At 37.2% G+C, this 23,837-nt stretch overlaps 2 protein-coding genes and 1 non-coding gene across 3 annotated transcripts in view; 1 reads left to right on the plus strand and 2 right to left on the minus strand.

Moving 5' to 3' along the window:
* LOC110466501 (dipeptidyl peptidase 3-like) overlaps positions 1–5,408 on the minus strand; it is a 27,716-nt gene extending 22,308 nt beyond the window's left edge. Inside the window, exons 1-4 of the mRNA XM_021523026.1 lie at positions 5,341–5,408; positions 3,294–3,464; positions 2,246–2,365; positions 550–639 (exon numbers count right to left, since the gene is read on the minus strand). Of these exons, the coding sequence (XP_021378701.1) occupies positions 550–639; positions 2,246–2,365; positions 3,294–3,449 (366 nt within the window). The 5' untranslated portion in view covers positions 3,450–3,464; positions 5,341–5,408. The remainder of the gene's footprint in view (positions 1–549; positions 640–2,245; positions 2,366–3,293; positions 3,465–5,340) is intronic.
* A 201-nt stretch (positions 5,409–5,609) lies between these two features.
* Trnad-guc lies at positions 5,610–5,681 on the plus strand. The gene has a single exon. It is a non-coding gene; the product is annotated as a tRNA-Asp (tRNA).
* Positions 5,682–12,711: 7,030 nt separating this feature from the next.
* LOC110466539 (paired box protein Pax-6-like) overlaps positions 12,712–23,837 on the minus strand; it is a 17,112-nt gene continuing 5,986 nt past the window's right edge. The window contains exons 2-5 of the mRNA XM_021523091.1: positions 20,087–20,157; positions 16,355–16,456; positions 14,745–14,959; positions 12,712–14,280 (exon numbers count right to left, since the gene is read on the minus strand). Of these exons, the coding sequence (XP_021378766.1) occupies positions 13,890–14,280; positions 14,745–14,959; positions 16,355–16,456; positions 20,087–20,155 (777 nt within the window). The 5' untranslated portion in view covers positions 20,156–20,157 and the 3' untranslated portion in view covers positions 12,712–13,889. The remainder of the gene's footprint in view (positions 14,281–14,744; positions 14,960–16,354; positions 16,457–20,086; positions 20,158–23,837) is intronic.

Genomic DNA, 23,837 nt, shown 5'->3' on the forward strand with positions numbered 1-23,837 from the left:
GATCTAACCACAGTTATCTGTAGATCTAACCACAGTTACCTCTAGATCTAACCACAATTACCTCTAGATCTAACCACAGTTATCTGTAGATCTAACCACATTTGCCTCTAGATCTAACCATAGTTATCTGTAGATCTAACCACAGTTACCTCTTGATCTAACCATAGTTATCTGTAGATCTAACCAGAGTTACCTCTTGATCTAGCCACAGTTATCTGTAGATCTAACCACAGTTTATTGGTATATCTAATTATGGTTATCTTGATCTAGCTTTTTTTTGGTAGATATTACAATATAATCTGTATATATGTATAACTGTATGTGTGGCTCTAATTACTTTTTTGTAGATCTGATTACAATTATCTAGTAATCTTACTGTAAATTTCTGTGGCTCTAATTATAGTAAGGTCCACAGTAATCAAAGTATGACTGTTAGAGGAACAGGACAATAACTGTCACCACAAAGTGGTATGACATCAATTTCATCTATATAGTCACTCTAGTAGAAGAAAATATCTTGTTGTATTTATGGGCTGTTGACCCTGTTACCTTTGGTAAGTTTGGAATGATCTTGCTGTCCCCAAAAGATTTGTAGTTTCCCATGTTGGCATAGAATGCTGACGCATAGACCATCACCGCCTGTAAAGACAGAAACAAGTCCATTTCTTGTGTAATAAAAACTCTCTGAAACACCAGGCACTGCATCCTTTTTGATGTAACAAATGTCCAGTCACTTAAAAAGTCTGTCGGCTAATGTCAATCATCTCTTAGTAAGTGAAAACAATTATCAATTATTGGATGTTTTAATGATATTTGATACTAAAGGAGGATGTTACAAACTATTAACAATTTAACAGTATATTTCAATTGTCAAATTTTTAATGATTGACGAATTCATTTTAAAATCTTAACTAGAATTATGTCAGTGTGACATTAAAGCCGCTCACCACTTTAATTTTAATTGCTTCAGTAACACGTTGAGCATCAATATCTACTATAATACCTCAGATATGTGTTCTGTATTCTGTTAATTGAAAATCAGGTCATGTGATGATGTTGCCTTTGGAATTTCCAAAATCAATCAACTCTTAAATTATGCCTTAAAAACATTCTCCCTCTCCTCTTTTTTCATCCTCTTTAAGTGTGATGCACTGTTGTTATTTTCATTAATTAGCATCCTCCAATGATGTGACATGAGCATTTACTTGTAGAATGGCAATCGGTGATGGATAATAAAGAATAGGTGCATTTTGTGCTTGTGAGATGAAGGATAATTAACTGTAGTGGGAAAACATGCATGGAGAAAAGAGACATTGTATTTTATTTTTATTTATCTTTTATTCATATTAATAATAATAATTAATATATGTATTGACTTTATTTACTGTCATTGAATATACAAAATCTCACAAATGTTCTTGGAATATATTTGAATTATATTTCTCAGTGCGACTTTACGAACTTAAGAGTTATTTCCCTTACACTGGATTGGATAATATTTTGACACGGCGCGAATTCTTGTCAAACAGCAGCAACAGTTGTGTCATGTTCTTAAATTGTTACATTTTCATAAATAAATATACCAGAAAAAGCATGCTGTGTTACAGAAATGTTTGATAAGCATACACGGTTCACATATCGTCTCGTCTCAGAGCCATTACCGTTTTCAACCTAAGCACGATATGTCATATTACGTTCCTGTTTGAAACATCAAAATAAAGGTTATACTTCATCACTCATACGGTTTATAAGTATATATATTTACTTATTCCTTCTGCAGACAGCGTCAATGCTTGACAGTCTTCAAATGTGCTTTCTCGAATTATATATGTTTCACACGCGTAACACTCCTCAGACCTCAATCCGAGTTGCTAAAACGCTCAAACCCAGTGCACGAATTTCACCACCACAACACTCGTAGAATGCACTGGAGATAAACATTTTGTTTTCAGCAATATTTTAAAGTATGGATTATTTGGAGAAGAGTATCAGAAGACTTTATGTAACCTACAGGTGAGTGTCAGAGATTCTACTTTCTATTTAAGATAACGAAACTATATAGCGGAAGCATGCAAGACTGAATTATGCGCACGCACCCCGAACGGAAGTGGGTCCGTCATTTCGTTCTCTGGACAGAATTAATAAGCCGCTCGGCCCTCGCCAAGAGCAGCTTTATAAAAGAATTAAAACTTTTATATAAAACATTTTACATAAAACAATAACAATAACAAACTTGTGTTCCTACCTGGAACTGGTGATCTGTCAGCGATCCATCTTTTGTCACCGCTTTCTTCAGCTCCTCGACTGTCTGACCCCGAAACACCTTTTGTAGCAACAGGAAAATTCCAGGCGACTCAGGGGATGTCTGTAGAACAAAATACCCAAAGATCCTTAGGCCTTAATGGTTAAATTACTATCCCTGAGTAAAAGAGACCTATGGGTCTTAGTTCACTCAAGTAAAATTGTTTGAGTTATACTTTTAGCACGTTAAAGCTGGAATTAATTTTCAAAATTACTTTGGTCTAAAACCTCTTGTCACAAGAAAAAGGACTTCTCTTAAAAATATGTGGTTAAAAACTTGAAAAATCTGACAAAGATGAAACAAATCCTCTGGTACCATGACTTACCTGTACAAAGATGATGAATCCCCTGGTACCTACATATATGTATGTACCTGTACAAAGATGATGAATCCCTGGTACCTTGACTTACCTGTACAAAGATGATGATTCCTCTGTACCATGACTTACCTGTACAAAGATGATGAATCCCCTGGTACCTTCGTATGTATGAACCTGTACAAAGATGATGAATCCCTAGTACCTTGTCTTACCTGTACACAGATGATGAATCTACTGTATCCGTGACTTACCTGTACACAGATGATGAATCCCTGGTACCATGATTCACCTGTACAAAGATGATGAACCTTCTATTTAAATCCCTGGTACCTTGACTTACCTGTACAAAGAAGATGAATCCCTGGTACCTACATATGTAGCCTAGGTACCTGCTGTACAAAGATGATGAACCTTCTATTTAAATACTTACCTGTACAAAGAAAATGAATCCCTGGTACCTACATATGTAGCCTAGGTACCTGTACAAAGATGATGAATCAATCCTCTGTATCATGAATTATCTGCACCAGGATGATGAGTCTCCCGTACCAAGACTTACCTGTACAAAGATGATGAATCCTCTGTATCAAGATTTACCTGTACAAAGACGATGAATCCTCTGTATCATGACTTACCTGTACAAAGACGATGATCCCCCGTACCAAGACTTACCTGCACTAAGACGATGAGTCCCCCATACCAGGATGCCTGAGATATGTAGTGGGCATACAACTTTTCCTTGTCTGTCAGGTTATCAAAGGCTTTGGTACAGTCCAACAGACACAGGCCTGTGTCATTAGGCATCACATACTGGGATATGTCTGTCATCTTACAGTTCTGGACCTGAAGTAGATACAACCATTAAAGTTAATGAATGTCACATAGCAAATTGACCAGAGGCCAAGGACCCTTAATAGTTCACCTGGTACATTGAATTTCATTTTCAATTAAACACCTGCTGAGTAGGACTAAATCCCTTTTGGTGGGCAATGAAAACACCAAGGATTATAAGACTCTTTTATGCCCAAGGATGTAGGATAGGGAAATTCCACCCGAGGCGTTTTCAAATTTGGTAAAACCCCAGGCTTTGCCCTTGTTTGGGCCACACGTTAGTGGTTTTTCTCTGAGTACTTCAGGTTTCCTCTCTGCCATCAAAGCCTGGCTCGTCTAATGATTATAGCTTTACAAGGATGTAAAACCCAAACAACCCAAACCTGATCATCTAGTTGGGGCCAATCCTGGCATGGTAACATGGGTCTCTTGTTTCTCCATGCCAATCAATTGTATATATGGTTAAAGGGTAGGTGTCTCAACTATTTTCATGTTATTACCCTGGGAGTAAAACCCGAAGGATGTAGCTGGACCCAACTAGCAATCCCGGTAGATTATCCAGCAATTGTATATTTGGTTATAAGGTAGTCATCACGACAGTTTCCAACTTGTGAACTTATTTCTCTATCAGAAGTTCCGAACCCACCTCGTGGTCAGGAACACATCCCAGGCAAATTCTGATAGCATGAATATATTTCTCTAATTATGTCATGAATGGGTTAATATAAGAATTGAAGGTGGGGATCTCAACAGTTTCCATGTTATAACTCAGAAATTAAGTCTCCAGGAGTGGGGTTTGACCACCGAGCCAATCCTGGTAGCATAATTGTTTTGTGCTAATAATTAGACATTGTTAAATGTCAAATTGATAAAATACACATTGTTCACATGCACCATCCCCAAGTAAAGTTTCATCAGAAAAATACAGAGTTCTCCAAAAATTCCACCCATAGTTCTTTCAATTTCATATAATTTTCAAATGTTATGATGTTTAAATTTGTACAGTATAGAAAAGGGTCAATATTATGTTGATTACTCCTAGCTCAACAATACTTTTTATGTGGTGTCAGGTCAGGGGAGAAGTGGGGAGGGGGTTTACATGTTTATGTTTTTATTTAGTTTAATTCTTCATTGGATTTGAAAATCAATATAGAAGATCTATTTTTCACTTTCATTATTGAAAAAAAATGAGGCGAATACAACTAAATTCACAGTTCACACTATTTTTTCTCAAAGATATGCACTAGCAGAGAGTAGTTTTTAAATATTACATGTAGCTTACATTATAAAATACAATAGTCATTTTTGGTCTCTATGGAGTAACATATTGATAGATAGAAAAAAACATCTAGAAAACCTTTTTTTTATATTATCGATATGCCACAACTCATCATTGTTTGCTTAAACAAAATCATGTGGCTGTTATGCGATCTGGTTCGTCGAGCAGATAGCTTAAAAAATGTAATATTCCTAATGATTTTTTGTAAATTAAATTGTCAGTGTTAGAAAACATTTTGGTGCCATTCAAAAGTGTAGCAGATACTCTATTTCTAACACCTTGAACTAAAATCCAAAATACACCATGTACAAACAAAACAGCATATGTGTACATGGTGGATTTAATTCAATGTGTTACAAACACCAGATACAAGAGCCTTTGCCCGATGCTGCTGTCTATACTGTAAGTAACGTAAACAGAAAGTGGAAACTCCAAGTAATCTGCTTTGTCACTCAGCCTAAACAGGTACTTGTTTCGAAACAGTGAAAGTTTCAATTTGTTCTTAACCTAAATGGCTAAATAAAAACGAGTTTGTATGTTATGTTCACACGCGATGGCAATTCTTTATCAATGAAATTTACAAAATGATCATAATATACTGCACAATACCTTCTTGATTTGGAAACCGGCGTCCAAAAGGGAGATCACTCGGATGTAGTCACGTCCGTGACATGCAATAATTCGGTTAGTTATAATTGTACGCTTGTAGAGACCGTACGACTGATCTATTTTTACTAACGAAGAATTAAAAAAGTTTTTATATTTACTATTTAAATTAATTTCTTTGGTTAAAATCTTGAAAACAGGAAGTAGTTTGTCGATTAATCAATGTAGGTCAATCTGTGTATTTATATATTAGATTTACACAACGTAATTATTCCTCGGTAGTATAGTGGTAAGTATCCCCGCCTGTCACGCGGGAGACCGGGGTTCAATTCCCCGCCGGGGAGGATATATTTTTAAATTTACTTTTTAATTTCTTCTTTCCCATTTTGAGATCATAAGATACAATTCTTCAAAGTCAGGAAACGGTAACAGATTAATAATTGTTATTTTCTATCCAGATTGTAGGTTGGTAGTAACCTCCTCAACCACCTGTTTATTAAATACATGTACATCCTTTTCATTTTGTTATTTATTTTATATCCATTTTTATTTTATTATGATAGCCTCAATATCTCATTTTTATGTCTTATTTTAACATTATATATAATATTACAGTATTTCATAAGCGTATCTATTCTATATTTTATCACTTATTGTGTACATATATTGCAGAAATACGTCACGTGTCTTAATTGGAACATTCTTGTGCTAAATTTAACCTACAGTACCTCATCTTGAGCAGCTATTCTATAGTAATTTGATCTTGGTCTATTACATGAATTAGCCACTTTATCATGTTTCACAGACAACATATACATGTAGATGTACAGTAAGTTAGACAGACTCACAAACCCTGATGGATGTTTCTGACACTCAATTCAACCTATACTTCACGCTTCATTGACTTAGGAAGAAACGGTCTCATCCATACATATGGGGAAAAGAATTACCCTATATGGTTTACACTTATGTTATGATACAGACTTTGTTGATCTTCTTAATGTATGCTGCGCACATATGCTCAATTTGATCAAATTGGGACAAGAACATATTCCTTATTTAAGGTCTAAAGCTTTATCACTTTTGAATAAATGCATTTTTATGAATAATCATTAAGTTGATTGTTATATATTGAAGAAATATTAATGAAAAAAAAAGGATCAATAACAAAAATAGTAGGTCACAGTGACTCATTTCCAATAAAATCGATTTTTGCTATACTCATGTTTTAATGACATGAATTGATCTTATTTTCTGATCCAAAACAGGAATTGATTCTCCCGGAATATTGAATAAAAAGGTATAGTAGTAGTTGTATGGAAGGTATCGAAAGTATTACAGCTAAATCATCAAGGACAAGAGGTCCATTGCAGGTATGCATGCAGGAGACAATATCATACCATTTTCTCCTCAGTGACCTTTTAGCGCACTTCTGTTTTTTCCATACCTTCTGTTTTTTCCATACCTTCTGTTTTTCCATACCTTCTGGTTTTTCCATACCTCCTATTTATTCCATACCTTCTGTTTTTTCCATACCTTCTGTTTATACAACCTTCTGTTTTTTCCATACCTTCTGTTTTTTCCATACCTTCTGTTTATACATACCTTCTGTTTATACATACCTTCTGTTTTTTTCCATACCTTCTGTTTTTTCCATACCTTCTGTTTTTCCATACCTTCTGTTTTTTCCATATCTTCTGTTTATACATACCTTCTGTTTTTTCCATACCTTCTGTTTATACATACCTTCTGTTTTTTCCATACCTTCTGTTTATACATACCTTCTGTTTTTTCCATACCTTCTGTTTATACATACCTTCTGTTTTTTCCATACCTTCTGTTTATACATACCTTCTGTTTATTCCATACCTTCTGTTTATACATACCTTCTGTTTTTTCCATACCTTCTGTTTATACATACCTTCTGTTTTTTCCATACCTTCTGTTTATACATACCTTCTGTTTTTTCCATACCTTCTGTTTATACATACCTTCTGTTTTTTCCATACCTTCTGTTTATACATACCTTCTGTTTTTTCCATACCTTCTGTTTATACATACCTTCTGTTTTTTCCATACCTTCTGTTTATACATACCTTCTGTTTTTTCCATACCTTCTGTTTATACATACCTTCTGTTTTTTCCATACCTTCTGTTTATACATACCTTCTGTTTTTTCCATACCTTCTGTTTATACATACCTTCTGTTTTTTCCATACCTTCTGTTTATACATACCTTCTGTTTTTTCCATACCTTCTGTTTATACATACCTTCTGTTTTTTCCATACCTTCTGTTTATACATACCTTCTGTTTTTTCCATACCTTCTGTTTATACATACCTTCTGTTTTTTCCATACCTTCTGTTTATACATACCTTCTGTTTTTTCCATACCTTCTGTTTATACATACCTTCTGTTTTTTCCATACCTTCTGTTTATACATACCTTCTGTTTTTTCCATACCTTCTGTTTATACATACCTTCTGTTTTTTCCATACCTTCTGTTTATACATACCTTCTGTTTTTTCCATACCTTCTGTTTATACATACCTTCTGTTTATTCCATACCTTCTGTTTATACATACCTTCTGTTTTTTCCATACCTTCTGTTTATACATACCTTCTGTTTTTTCCATACCTTCTGTTTATACATACCTTCTGTTTATTCCATACCTTCTGTTTATACATACCTTCTGTTTTTTCCATACCTTCTGTTTATACATACCTTCTGTTTTTTCCATACCTTCTGTTTATACATACCTTCTGTTTATTCCATACCTTCTGTTTATACATACCTTCTGTTTATTCCATACCTTCTGTTTATACATACCTTCTGTTTTTTCCATACCTTCTGTTTATACATACCTTCTGTTTTTTCCATACCTTCTGTTTATACATACCTTCTGTTTATTCCATACCTTCTGTTTATACATACCTTCTGTTTATTCCATACCTTCTGTTTATACATACCTTCTGTTTATTCCATACCTTCTGTTTATACAACCTTCTGTTTTTTCCATACCTTCTGTTTATACATACCTTCTGTTTTTTCCATACCTTCTGTTTATACATACCTTCTGTTTTTTCCATACCTTCTGTTTATACATACCTTCTGTTTTTTCCATACCTTCTGTTTATACATACCTTCTGTTTTTTCCATACCTTCTGTTTATACATACCTTCTGTTTTTTCCATACCTTCTGTTTATACATACCTTCTGTTTTTTCCATACCTTCTGTTTATACATACCTTCTGTTTTTTCCATACCTTCTGTTTATACATACCTTCTGTTTTTTCCATACCTTCTGTTTATACATACCTTCTGTTTTTTCCATACCTTCTGTTTATACATACCTTCTGTTTTTTCCATACCTTCTGTTTATACATACCTTCTGTTTTTTCCATACCTTCTGTTTATACATACCTTCTGTTTTTTCCATACCTTCTGTTTATACATACCTTCTGTTTATTCCATACCTTCTGTTTATACATACCTTCTGTTTTTTCCATACCTTCTGTTTATACATACCTTCTGTTTTTTCCATACCTTCTGTTTATACATACCTTCTGTTTTTTCCATACCTTCTGTTTATACATACCTTCTGTTTTTTCCATACCTTCTGTTTATACATACCTTCTGTTTATTCCATACCTTCTGTTTATACATACCTTCTGTTTTTTCCATACCTTCTGTTTATACATACCTTCTGTTTTTTCCATACCTTCTGTTTATACATACCTTCTGTTTATTCCATACCTTCTGTTTATACATACCTTCTGTTTTTTCCATACCTTCTGTTTATACATACCTTCTGTTTTTTCCATACCTTCTGTTTATACATACCTTCTGTTTATTCCATACCTTCTGTTTATACATACCTTCTGTTTATTCCATACCTTCTGTTTATACATACCTTCTGTTTTTTCCATACCTTCTGTTTATACATACCTTCTGTTTTTTCCATACCTTCTGTTTATACATACCTTCTGTTTATTCCATACCTTCTGTTTATACATACCTTCTGTTTATTCCATACCTTCTGTTTATACATACCTTCTGTTTATTCCATACCTTCTGTTTATACAACCTTCTGTTTTTTCCATACCTTCTGTTTATACATACCTTCTGTTTTTTCCATACCTTCTGTTTATACATACCTTCTGTTTTTTCCATACCTTCTGTTTATACATACCTTCTGTTTTTTCCATACCTTCTGTTTATACATACCTTCTGTTTTTTCCATACCTTCTGTTTATACATACCTTCTGTTTTTTCCATACCTTCTGTTTATACATACCTTCTGTTTTTTCCATACCTTCTGTTTATACATACCTTCTGTTTTTTCCATACCTTCTGTTTATACATACCTTCTGTTTTTCCATACCTTCTGTTTATACATACCTTCTGTTTTTCCATACCTTCTGTTTTTCCATACCTTCTGTTTTTCCATACCTTCTGTTTTTTGCATACCTTTTGTTTTTTCCATACCTTCTGTTTATACATGTATTTATTTTTTAGTGTTGATGATGTTATTTTTTTGTATTCAATAAATTTCTTTCGAATGCACTTTTTTTTCAGAACATAGGAACGCTATAGAACCTAGTATTTATATATATACATTCTGGGTGTTAACAGGGATAACACAAAGTGCATCTATAAATTCCATTTCTTTGACATTTTTACAACGTTTTATGGTCAAAATAAGGGTTCACTTTGAATGGAGTTAAAGGAAATTCATTATTGTTTTGATTACATTTTACTGGTGCTGTATAGATATATTTAAAAAAGTAATATCTGAATAGTTTATTTTCACAAAAATAATACGTTTTAAATCGATATTGAATTTATTGGAACTGAGAAACGAAAGGTGTCATTTTACTGCCCCTCCTTAGACCCCCAATATCTCGCAAGGTGTAAAAAGCGGATTTTATTAAATTATGTTATTACATTAAACTCAAATTGTTGGTTTGACCTCAAGGCATCTTCATGCAAAAATAAAAGCTAATCGGTTAGGGGCCATAAAACGACCGAATATAGAACCATCCTTTATACGTTAATGCTTCGGTTAATAGATTATTCCTTTTTTGGAATTTTAGTTCATTTAAACCATAGTCCATGAAATTGACCAATGTTAATTGTCACTAGAATGGCTTCTTTTATAAGAATTGGTTCAAGATACACAAAGTCATGTACTTTGATGCTGGCTCATTTGTATTTGATCGCTGTAGTGCTCTGTATCATTCACAATTGTTCCTTACGATATCTTTAATGGAAATGGTTACGTGTCGATCTTTAAATGGAATAAACATCATTTAATGTACATCTATCATTACATAATAAAAAGAGATACAATAAGTGACTTACAGATTGCTTTATTTTGTTTAATTATAGCTTTATTGAGTTTGCCATCCTTCATGGGGTACACAAAATATGGGCACCTGATAATGAATTGTCTACCGAGCGGGACATATATAAAGATGTCTTTTCGTTGAAGCACTGAATTTGTGTTGAAGAGTGTGAATAAGCACACTCAAAAGTATAGCAACACACTGTCCCAACAGTACGTGTCAATAACTACACACTGTCTGAGCAGATAGTGTCAGGTACAACTACACACTGTCCGAACAGATAGTGTCAAGTACAACTGCACACTGTCCGAACAGATAGTGTCAAGTGCAACTACACACTGTCCGAACAGAAAGTGTCAAGAACAGCTACACACTGTCCGAACAGAAAGTGTCAAGTGCAACTACACACTGTCCGAATAGAAAGTGTCAAGAACAGCTACACACTGTCCGAAAAGAAAGTGTCAAGTGCAACTACACACTGTCGGAAAAGAAAGTGTCAAATACAACTACACACTGTCTGAACAGTTAGTGTAAAGTACAACTGCACACTGTCCGAAAAGAAAGTGTCAAATACAACTACACACTGTCTGCACAGTTAGTGCCAAGTATAACTACACACTGTCTGAACAGCTAGTGTCAAGTACAACTACACACTGTCAAAACAAAAAGTGTCAAGAACAACTACACACTGTCCGACCAGATAGTGTCAATTACAACTACACACTTTCTGAATAGTAACTGCCAAGTGCAACTACTCACTGTCTGAACAGCTAGTGTCAAATCCAACTTCACACTGTCTGAACAAAAAATGTCAAGAACAACTACACACTGTCCGAACAGATAGTGCCAAGGACAACTACACACTGTCCAAACAAAAAGTGTCAAGAACAACTACACACTGTCCGACCAGATAGTGTCAATTACAACTACACATTGTCCGAACAGCTAGTGTGAAGTACAACCACACACTGCCTGGACAGTTAGTGTCAAGTACAACTACACACTGTCTCAACAGTTAGTGCCAAGTACAACTACATACTGTGTCAAGAACAGCTACTCACTGTCCAAACAGATAGTGCCAAGCNACTGTCTGAACAGTTAGTGTAAAGTACAACTGCACACTGTCCGAAAAGAAAGTGTCAAGTACAACTACACACTGTCCGAAAAGAAAGTGTCAAGTGCAACTACACACTGTCCGAAAAGAAAGTGTCAAGTACAACTACATACAGTCCAAAACAAAAAATGTCAGGAACAACTACACACTGTCCGAACAGATAGTGCCAAGGACAACTACAAACTGTCCAAACAAAAAGTGTCAAGAACAACTACACACTGTCTGAACAGTTACTGTCAAGTACAACTACACACTGTCTGAACAGTTAATGTCAAGTACAACTACACACTGTCCCAACAGATATTGTCAAGTGCAACTACACTGTCCGAACAGATAGTGTCAAGTAAAACTACAAACTGTCCGAACAATAAGTATCCAGTACAACTACACACTGTCTGAACAGCTAGTGTCAAGTACAACTACACACTTTCCCAACAGTTAGTGTCAAGTACAACTACACACTGTCCAAACAGTTCGTGTCAGGTACAACTACACACTGTCTGAACAGTTAGTGTCAAGTACAACTACACACTGTCCGACCAGATAGTGTCAAGTGCAACTACACACTGTCCCTACTGATAGTGTCAGTTACAACTACACACTGTCTGAGCAGCTAGTGTCAAGTACAACTACATACTGTCCCTGCAGATAGTGTCAAGTACAACTACACACTGTCCCTACTGATAGTGTCAAGTACAACTACACACTGTCCGAACAGCTAGTGTCAAGTGCAACTACACACTGTCTGAACAGTTAAAATCAAATACAACTTCACACTGTCCGAACAGTTAGTGTCAAGTATACCCACCCACTGTCTGAACAGCTACTATAACTACATTAATTGAACTCAAAGTCGTCGATTTATTAAGCTTATGAACATGACAAGGTAAACAAACAACGCAGTTTCCATGTTTTGTATTTATTTGTATTTGTATACAATCATACATTTTATTTGTCAGACATATGCACATTACCCGAACCATATTTTTGTAATGATAGATAATATTCTGTTTCACTACCACGACGACTACATTTGTAAATGTATATATTCAAGATTGATGCAATATGACTAATATTCGTTTTATGAAGCACACTTTTTTTTATCTTCGTGTCATGTTTTCCCCACATTTTCCTTGAGTGTGGCTGGATTTAAGAAGACCATGGTCTTTATACACAAGTCAAACTGGTGAAATTATGAGTCACGTTATTACAGTATAAAGTTTTGTAGTTTAGCGATGATCGTTTGGTGATTTTATCACACCCACTGCAACTTACAAGATGACCTTTTTGTACATGATTTCACATGTAAAATGTGTCGGTTCATTTTATTTAAATCCAGGACCACCGAAGTTCTATGCCCGTATTCACAAAATCGTTCTCATGCTCAAACACAGATTCTGTGCTGAAGCCCAGCATTTTGTTCCGGTGATAATTCAATAAAAAACAATCATCATTTTGAGAATGACATGGAAGAAGTTTGAAGAGAATTAATACATTTCTATGTTAACATTTTGTTAACACATGAAACCGTTGTATTTGAAAGTAGGTTCGCCTTATACCACACAAATACCGTTAGTTAGCATCTTGGAACTTTGAAGCGCACCGAAACGAGACTGCTTTTAATTTCCCACTGTTTGTATGCAATATATCTGATTTGAATGCATGGTTTTAATATTAATTATGATTTAAATACCGGAAGTCATTAAGCAATCAATATAGCAATCGGGAACTTTTTTCGTTTACAGAAAGTGCCGACGGTTCCCGATTGTCAATATAGTATATAGTCTCCTCCATCCAACTTCACGTTCGCAATACGAGTCTTGGTTGAGTTCCAACGAGAGGTTAGGCACAGTCTTGCGGAGCCAAAGAAAAGCTAAGAGTATTCTCGTGAAGCCAACGAGAGACTGTCTGAACGAGACTATAATAACAAAAACAATGTACATACAGACCATCTGCCAAATAATTACTAGTTATTTACACAACACTGTACAGATAATTTCCGTTTTAAAGTAAGACGGAACACATTCATATCAGTCACTGAGTATCATAGCACATTCTGTGATATTAACTAGAAGTTGTCTGGTAGTGTCACACTCCAGTCAGCTGAGGACGGGACGAGAAGGGCGTTGAGCATGGTGGGTAGAGAGGCATGGGGTTGTTATAGTCAGCGAACACACAGCTGGGCGGAGTTTGATTGGCACATGTCTGGTAGGAACTGGTAGAGGTAACCATCTGGTGACCTTCATTCATCAGGTGTGACATCATCAGCGCATGTGTTGACAGTGGTGACGTCATAGGTGAAGACCCTGGTGGTGACTGTGGCGGTGATTGACTTCCTGGGTCCGAGCACTGAGAGTATGTGTAGAACGCTGTTTCCGGTGAAGTAGGGCAACCATTTCCTCTTGACGGTGGTGACTGACCATGGTGGGCATCTGCCAGCTGGTCAAAGATGGCTGGTGCCGACGGGAGATAATGAAGACTGCAAGTACAAATGATACCATTACAATGACAAGCGACTACGTGTTTGGACATATCAAAACATGTTGGTTTACCCACTGATATTTAGCCACTAGCATGCTGGGGTAAAGGACTATCAAATTTATTCAAATGAATGACCTTTCTTCACGTTCAGTGTCGCATGGGTAAAATTGGTAAAGCTTTAAACGACATATTGTCAACAACATAGAAACATAGGGGATGATTTTGGCCAGCAGCTTACTAGGCTAGAGCAATTTTAATTGTATTTCAAATGAATGATCTTTACTCATATTCAAGAATAACCTAGACAAACTTTGAAGGTTACATTGGTAAAAATCTGACCTTGAAATACCGTGTCATAATATGTGAAATTGATAATCGGTGAGTGATACAGGTCTATTGGGCCTCTTGTTTTAAATGGTAGTAAAAAATCTCTGTCATGGATAGCATATTCTATCTACTTACTTGGAGGATGGTCGCATGTGCCAGGCCAAGTCCCTTCTACCACTGAGAGGGTACGCAGGCGCAGAGAGCACGTGCCGCTGGGGGACAAACTTCGGTTGGACGACGCGGCAGGAAGTGGAAGATGTGTCCTGGTTAAAGATCTGCTTCCTCATCCATGTCACATGACTGTCTTTGGACTGACGCTTGAACTTGGACCGCCTGTTCTGGAACCATATCTACAAGTGAAACAAGATAGCATAACATATGGCGACAAAAACGACATATGCAGATAATAGAAATAACCAATCATACCTATGTGAGGAACATCGACCATCTCAGTAAAATCAGAGAACGAAGTTCAGTTTTTCCTCTCCATCAAATGGCTTTGTCGAGTTTTGGAGGGGGGGGGGGAGTTGCTGTGTCAACAGTCTAAAAAGCCGTCCCGATAAGGATAGCAATGCCGGATAGGAAATGGAAGACGTAGATACTTTGTAATGTGTCATTGCTCACTACTTGATATTTGAAATACATCTGAAATGTCTTGTTCTGTTTGAGTATCTTTTCAGTCAAGTACAAAATCCGAATATAGCACATTACAAAGTAGTCAGCAGGATGTTATGTTCTTGGTGGAAAACGACTAAAGGGTCTGTTACATGACGAGGATTATTGGTAAAAATTAGTAGAACAAACCCTCGCACACAGTATATCTGTCATGTTTGCGTACTATTTACCGACACTCGGTGGAGGATAACGTTTAGTCGAAATGTCAGATTGTCTTATGCGTAACCTTCCGACACGCGGTCGAGGATGACGTTAAGTCGAAATGTCAGACTGTCTTATGCGGAACTTACCGACACGCGGTCGAGGCTGACGTTTAGTCCAAATGTCAGACTGTCTTATGCGTAGCTTACCGACACGAGGTCGAGGATAACGTTTAGTCGAAATGTCAGATTTTCTTATGCGTAACCTACCGACACTAGGTTGAGGATGACGTTTAATCGAACTGTAAGACTGTATTATGCGTAACTTACCGACACGAGGACGAGGCTGATGTTTAATCGAAAAACCAGACTGTCTTATGCGTAACCTACCGGCACTCGGTTGAGGATGACGTTTAATCGAAATGTCAGACTGTCTTATGCCTAACTTCCCGACCCGAGGTCGAGGCTGATGTTTAGTCCAAATGTCAGACTGTCTTATGCGGAACTTACCGACACGCGGTCGAGGCTGATTTTTAATCGAAATACCAGACTGTTTTATGCGTAACTTACCGACACGAGGACGAGGCTGATGTTTAATCGAAAAACCAGACTGTCTTATGCGTAACCTACCGACACGCGGTCGAGGATGACGTTTAATCGAAATACCAGACTGTCTTATGCGTAACCTACCGACACTCGGTTGAGGATGATGTTTAATCGAACTGTAAGACTGTCTTATGCGTAACTTACCGACACGCGGTCGAGGATGACGTTTAGTCGAAATGTCCGACTGTCTTATTCGTAACCTACCGACACTCGATTGAGGATGACGTTTAGTCGAAATGTCAGACTGTCTTATGCGTAACCTACCGACACTCGGTTGAGGATGACGTTTAATCGAAATAACAGACTGTCTTAGGCGTAACTTACCGACACTCGGTCGAGGCTGACGTTTAGTCCAAAAGCCAGGTTCTCCATTGTAGCGGTGTCAGGGTAGTGGGAAATGCCGAACTCTCTCTCCAGACGTTCAAGCTGGTGACACAAACAATGACTGTCAGTTAATAACCATCAAAGGGGTCAAACAGTGATAATATCAACTGACTGTCAAACGTTATATCTACCGTTCTGTTGTGATGTAAAACGACCTATCTCCTGTCCAACAATGATTAAAATCTATCGTCCTATAATGATATAAAACAAAAGTATCTACCGCCCTATCATTATGTAAAAGAATCGTATCTACCGCCCTAAAGCGTTATAAAAGACCGTATCTACTGCCCCATAGTGATATTAAACGACCGTGTCTACCGTCTTATAGTGATATAAAACGACTGTATCTACCGCCCTCAAGCTATATAAAACGACCGTATCTACCGCCATATAACGATCGTATCTACGATTTTATATGGATATATAAAGACTTTATCTACCGTCCTTAAATGGTATCAAACGACCGTATCTACCGCCCTCTAATGATATAAAACGACCATATCTACCGCCTTATAGTGATATACAACGCCTTTACTGATATCGTCTGTTCTAATGTAATATAAATCAACCGTATATACCGCCCTTAAATTATATAAACGACCTATCTTCCACCCTATAATGATGTAAAACGACCCTATCTACCGCCTTATAATGATATAAAACGACCCTATCTACCGTGTGGAACGACCATATCTGCCCTGTAATGATAAAAACGACCTTATCTACCGCCCTACATGTATAGTGATATTAAACGACCGTACAAACGCCTTTAATGATATAAAACAAACGTATCTACCGCCCTATAATGATATAAAACAACCGTATCTACCGCCTTATAGTGATATTTTTAAAAGGATAAAATTTATTTTTCCAACATTCATGAGGTCATAATAACATTAGCGTTAGCGATTCTTGGTAAATACGTCAAGAAAGCGAATGTTGTTATGACCTCATGAATGTTGAAAAAATATTTTCATTCCTTATATTTACATTTTTAATGCTTTGGATTTTCCGATGCAAGCATAAATAGAAAAAAAATACAGGTATAGTTTTCTATTTATACATGGTGGCAACGCAGTAGAGAGAACAGAATGTTTTCGCAGGAAAATGTAAAACTTTCAATGAGAAACAAAATGTAGTTCCATTTAAAAAAAATGATTTATATAATTTCTACAAGGCGCAAAATATACTTCACCTTACTTTAGCTTTAAAATCAAGCCAATAATGTTTAAGGTTCATTCATATAAGCATAACTAAACAATATCGATGGCTGTTTAACGGCGGACGTGAAACCATGTAAGCCCCGTGTTACGTCATTGCAGATGATCAATACGCGGTGATGAGGTCACATGTGTTATGGAAAAATGAATGTCATTTTCGTTAATGGGCCCTAACATACAGAATGCAAATATATGTATATATTTACATTTGCTCTGCATCCTTCCATTGTAATGCATTGCGAAGGCAAATGTTGTTATGAGACTATAACAACATTTGCTATTGTAACGTCATCAATCTCTATTGTGACGTCATCTATTTCATTGTTGTCAACACTTGATTTGCTGTTCAAAAACTGCTCGAAATAACTAAATGACGCATAACTACTCTATCAAAATGTAAATACAAATAATTCATATTTTAGAAAATATTGTTATGGTCCTAAAACACAAATTTCTATTACTAAAAATCTAACATCGGGCTTTATTTAGTTTGTCATCAATAGCAATGGTTAAATACCGTCATTAGTTAAGTGATATAAAACGACCGTATCCACCGACCTTTCATTATTTAAATGATCGTCAATACTCCTATATAATGATGTAAAACGACCGTATCTACCGCCCTACAATGATATCTCGATCGTATCTACCGCCGAATAATGATGTAAAACAACCATATCTACCGGGCCCTATAGTCATATAAAACAACCATATCTACCGGACCCTATAGTCATATAAAACCACCATGTCTACCGCCCTATCATGATATAAAACAACCGTATCTTCCGCCCTTCAATGATAAAAACGACCGTTCAACCGCCCTATAATGATATAAAGCAACCGTACAACCGCCCTATAATGATATAAAACAGTCGTATCTTCCGCATTAATATGATATGAAACAAACGTATCTTTCGCCCTACATTGATAAAAAAAAACTACCTTATCTACCATCCTCTATTTACATAAAACGCTAGCATTATACATGTATCACTTATTATTTTTTCCGTCAGTTCAATCTTAAGCTATACTATATAAGCGTATGCTGATTATATCTATTTTACAACTAAAGAATGAAATCGAATAATATTATACAAACATTTGTCTTATGATTTATCGCTTACAACAAACCGCGCATACATAGCTGATGTCATAAATGATGTGCTGCAACCAATTATCTTACTCTGCCAGATTATCGTGGATGTGTGTTGAAGCGATTCAATAAACCCATAAACGCATGTTTCCTGTATAATCATTATTTGGTGGGAAAAGTTTTTGTTTTTGTGTTACGGTCTATGGACAAGTCATTTAGCGTCAAATGCTGTGAATCCCCTCTGTGATATATAGGTTGGTATACTGACGATGTATACTGTATACTGATAAAGGCTGTGAATACCCTCTGTGATAAATAGGTTGTTATACTGACGATGGATACTATATACTGACAAAGGCTGTGAATACCCTCTGTGACATATAGGTTGGTATACTGACGATGTATACTGTATACTGACAAAGGCTGTGAATACCCTCTGTGATAAATAGGTTGTTATACTGACGATGTATACTGACAAAGGCTGTGCATACCCTCTGTGATATATAGGTTGTTATACTGACGATGTATACTATATACTGACAAAGGCTGTGAATACCCTCTGTGATAAATAGGTTGGTATACTGACGATGTATACTGTATACTGACAAAGGCTGTGAATACCCTCTGTGACATATAGGTTGGTATACCGACGATGTATACTGTATACTGACAAAGGCTGTGAATACCCTCTGTTATATATAGGTTGTTATACTGACGAAGTGTACTGTATACTGATAAAGGCTGTGAATACCCTCTGTGATATATAGGTTGGTATACTGACGATGTATACTGTATGCTGACAAAGACTGTGAATCCCCTCTGTGATAAATAGGTTGGTATTCTGACGATGTATACTGACAAAGGCTATGAATACCCTCTGTGATAAATAGGTTGGTATACTGACGATGTATACTGTATACTGATAAAGGCTGTGAGTACCCTCTGTGATATATAGGTTGGTATACTGACGATGTATACTATATACTGACAGAGGCTGTGAATACCCTCTGGGATAAATAGGTTGGTATACTGACGATGTATACTGTATACTGATAAAGGCTGTGAATACCCTCTGTGATAAATAGGTTGGTATACTGACTATGTATATACTGTATACTGACAAAGGCTGTGAATACCCTCTGTGATATATAGGTTGGTATACTGACGATGTAGACTATATACTGACAGAGGCTGTGAATACCCTCTGTGATATATAGGTTGGTATACTGACGATGCGATACCAATTAGTAGAACTGAAGGTATTATATACTTACTGCAGAATTGTGACGTCATTTAATTATTGATAAAAAATAACTACCAAACTTGGTTAGATTTGTTTCAGTGGTATGCGTTACTGACCTGTTCAGTCGTGTATTTAATACGGTTCCTCTGTGAACACTTCCTTTCGGACGGAGCTCCCATGGTCATGTCTGCAAAAACAATGATTTTTTTTTTATTTCAGTATCAAAACTAGAAAATGTAATGGTCTGATTAGTTAATTATTTTAACCGTTTCGATTTCTGTTTAATAATGATTCTTGTCTAAGAACATGACACTGGCGACTTACAGTACTTTACCAAATGTCTACAACTATTGTGTTGTATCCACGGCCTGCTACCAAACGATACGACACCCTGTTCTTACATTAAATCTATCAACAATATGAATATACATGTGTCTGGTTTTATCACGTGTCCAGTACACTTAAGCTAGCGGCTACTGTTATCCCATTACATCTATAACCACTGCTATATGTAGACAATCGTTTAACTTTTCAGATAGATCAATTAATGACTATAACCGGACATACGAGGGCAAACACGGGGCATGTTAAGATAGTATTGTGCAAAATGTGTTAATATTAATGTTTATACATAGAAGTAAATCAATTATATACGCCAGAAGTGTTTTGCGATTGAATAACAAAAGGATTTCATTAACTAATTGATATGTAAAATGTTCTACAATTCAACTCCATGTACCGACCACCTTTATACTATATACATGTACAAAGTATCTATCTTGTATAGAAAAAGTGTGTGATGTTCTATATTTAATTGATCTTAACAGTGGTAAATGACATCCTCCGGATCGGTAATCGGACGATTTTGCTATATGTCCCCATGGACTGAACGTACCGACACGTGCTATGTGTCCCCATGGACTGAACGTACCGACACGTGCTATATGTCCCCATTGACTGAACGTACCGACACGTGCTATGTGTCCCCATTGACTGAACGTACCGACATGTGCTATATGTCCCCCTGGACTGAACGTACCGACACGTGCTATGTGTCCCCATTGACTGAACGTCCCGACACGTGCTATATGTCCCCATTGACTGAACGTACAGACACGTGCTATATGTCCCCATTGACTGAACGTACCGACACGAGCTATATGTCCCCATTGACTGAACGTACCGACACGAGCTATATGTCCCCATTGACTGAACGTACCGACATCTGCTATATGTCCCCATGGACTGAACGTACCGACACGTACTATGTGTCCTCAAGGACTGAACGTACCGATACATGCTAAGTGTTTCCAATGACCGAACATACCGACACGTGTTATGAGTCCCCATTGACTGAACGTACCGACACGTGCTATATGTCCCCATTGACTGAACGTACCGACATCTGCTATATGTCCCCATGGACTGAACGTACCGGCACGTGTTATGTGTCCCCATGGACTGAACGTACCGACACGTGCTATATGTCCCCATGGACTGAACGTAACGACACGTGTTATGTGTCCCCATTGACTGAACGCACCGACATGTGCTATATGTCCCCATGGACTGAACGTACCGACACGTGCTATATGTCCCCATGGACTGAACGCACCGACACGTGTTATGTGTCCCCATTGACTGAACGTACCGACATGTGCTATATGTCCCCATGGACTGAACGTGCCGACACGTACTATGTGTCCTCAAGGACTGAACGTACCGATACATGCTAAATGTTTCCAATGATCGAACGTACCGATACGTGCTTAATGTTCCAAAAGACTCAACGGACCGACACGTACTATATGATCCCAATGACTCAATGGACCGACACCTGCTAAATGTTCTCAATAACTGAAAGTACCGACACGTGCTATATGATCCCAATAACTGAAAGTCTCGACACGTGCTACATATATCTGTTCCCATTGAATGAATATACCGACACGTGCTAAATATTTCCATTGACTGAACGTACCGGCACATGTTAGACGTTCACAGTTACCGAAAGTACCCACACGTGCTAAATTTTCCCATTGAAGAACGTACTGACACGTGCTAAATGTTCCTTATGACTAGCGTGCCGACATGTGCTAAATATTCCCAATGACACCACGTACTGACAAGAGCTAAATTAAATGTTCCCAATAACTTAACGTACCGGCACGCGTTAAATGTTCCCATTGACTGAGCGTTGTCTGGTCAATATAGCCTTGCGTTTCCATGGTTCGTCACTTATGCTACATGTCTTCACTTACAGATGTTTTGCAGTGCAATAATCCTGTTTCAAAATACGGGCAACGGGAGTTCATATTGCCTGCCTCTTTTTTCATCTTCGTCACGGGAAATATCAAACCCAGAAACGCAATATGATACTTGTTGGCCTTCAAAACCGTTTATTTTCATAAAAGATTGCTATACAAAAGTGTATAAGCTAACGCCTTCAGCCATTACATTAAATAAAGCAATTTCATAAATCTGTTTAATTACATCCAACCATTGCACAATTTATTAAAAACTTCTTTAAAATCACAAGAGGCAAAACTAGTCGATACACGACATGATTACCGTTGTACTTGTTCAATCATAGAAATGTACACGTACAACATTGACCACTCGTTAGTATTGGCCTCCTTGGTATGTTTGAGGATGAAGGGAGATACCTGGGTGGTTGGTTGTAACACTGTTAAGGGTTGACTTAGGTCATTAACTGTACGGGGGAGGTTCGTAACAAGAGGTCCGGGAGCCTGTAACGCTGGATATTGAGCAATCAATGTAAAACTGTCTCGTAAAAAGCATTAGTTTAAGTAAGATACCAAAGCCAATCTTGGTACATGTAGCATGTGTATCGACATCTCCGTGTTCAGCAATTGAATCCATAGTTATTTAGTCAAATATAGTTAATATCATTCTCGTCGTCCGAGAGAAGTAGCTTTAACCAGCATGATCATATTATCCTTTAGGCATCGCCCCTAAAAGCATCCTGGAGGTCGGCCCCTCCATTTTGACAGACAAAATAAGGTAAGGGGATACCATGGTTGATTTTGGTTTACCACTATATAGGAGCCTAGGGTTTATTGTAACACTGAAGGGGAGACGGGGGTAGTATGTAACACTGAAGGGGAGACCGGGGTTAGTTGTAACACTATAGAGGAGACCGGGGTTAGTTGTAACACTATAGAGGAGACCGGGGTAGTATGTAACACTTTAGGGGAGACCAGAGTTGGTTGAAGCACTAAAGTGAGACCGGGGTTGGTTGTAACACTATAGAGGAGACCGGGGTTTGATGTAACTCTGTAGGGGAGACCGGAATTGGTTGTAACAGTGTAGAGGATACCGGGGTTGGTTGTGAGGAACCGGGGATGGTTATAACAATGTAGAGGGGACCTGGGTTGGTTGTAAACCGGGGTCGGTTGTAACACTGAAGGGGAGACCCGAGTTTGTTGTAACACTGAAGAGGATACCGGGGTTCGTTGTTACACTGTAGAGGATACCGGGGTTGATTGTTACACTGAAGGGGAGATCGTGATGGTTGTAACACTGAAGAGGATACTGGGGTTGGTTGTTATACTATAGAGGATATAAGGGTTGGTTGTTACACTGTAGCGGAGACCGGGGTTAGTTGTTACACTAAAGGGGATACCAGTGTTTGTTGTTACACTGAAGGATACACCGGGGTTGGTTATTACACCGAAGGGGATACTGGGGTTGGTTGTAACACTGTAGAGGAGACCGGGGTTAGTTGTTAACACTGAAGGGGAGACCGGGGTAGTATGTTCAAGTTCAAGTTCTTTATTAACTTTGAGTCTTGCGACTCATCAGTGTAACACATATACATGATATATATATATATATATATATATT

The sequence above is a fragment of the Mizuhopecten yessoensis genome, unplaced genomic scaffold (assembly GCF_002113885.1).
Source record: "Mizuhopecten yessoensis strain PY_sf001 unplaced genomic scaffold, ASM211388v2 scaffold11135, whole genome shotgun sequence".
NCBI lineage: Eukaryota > Metazoa > Mollusca > Bivalvia > Pectinida > Pectinidae > Mizuhopecten > Mizuhopecten yessoensis.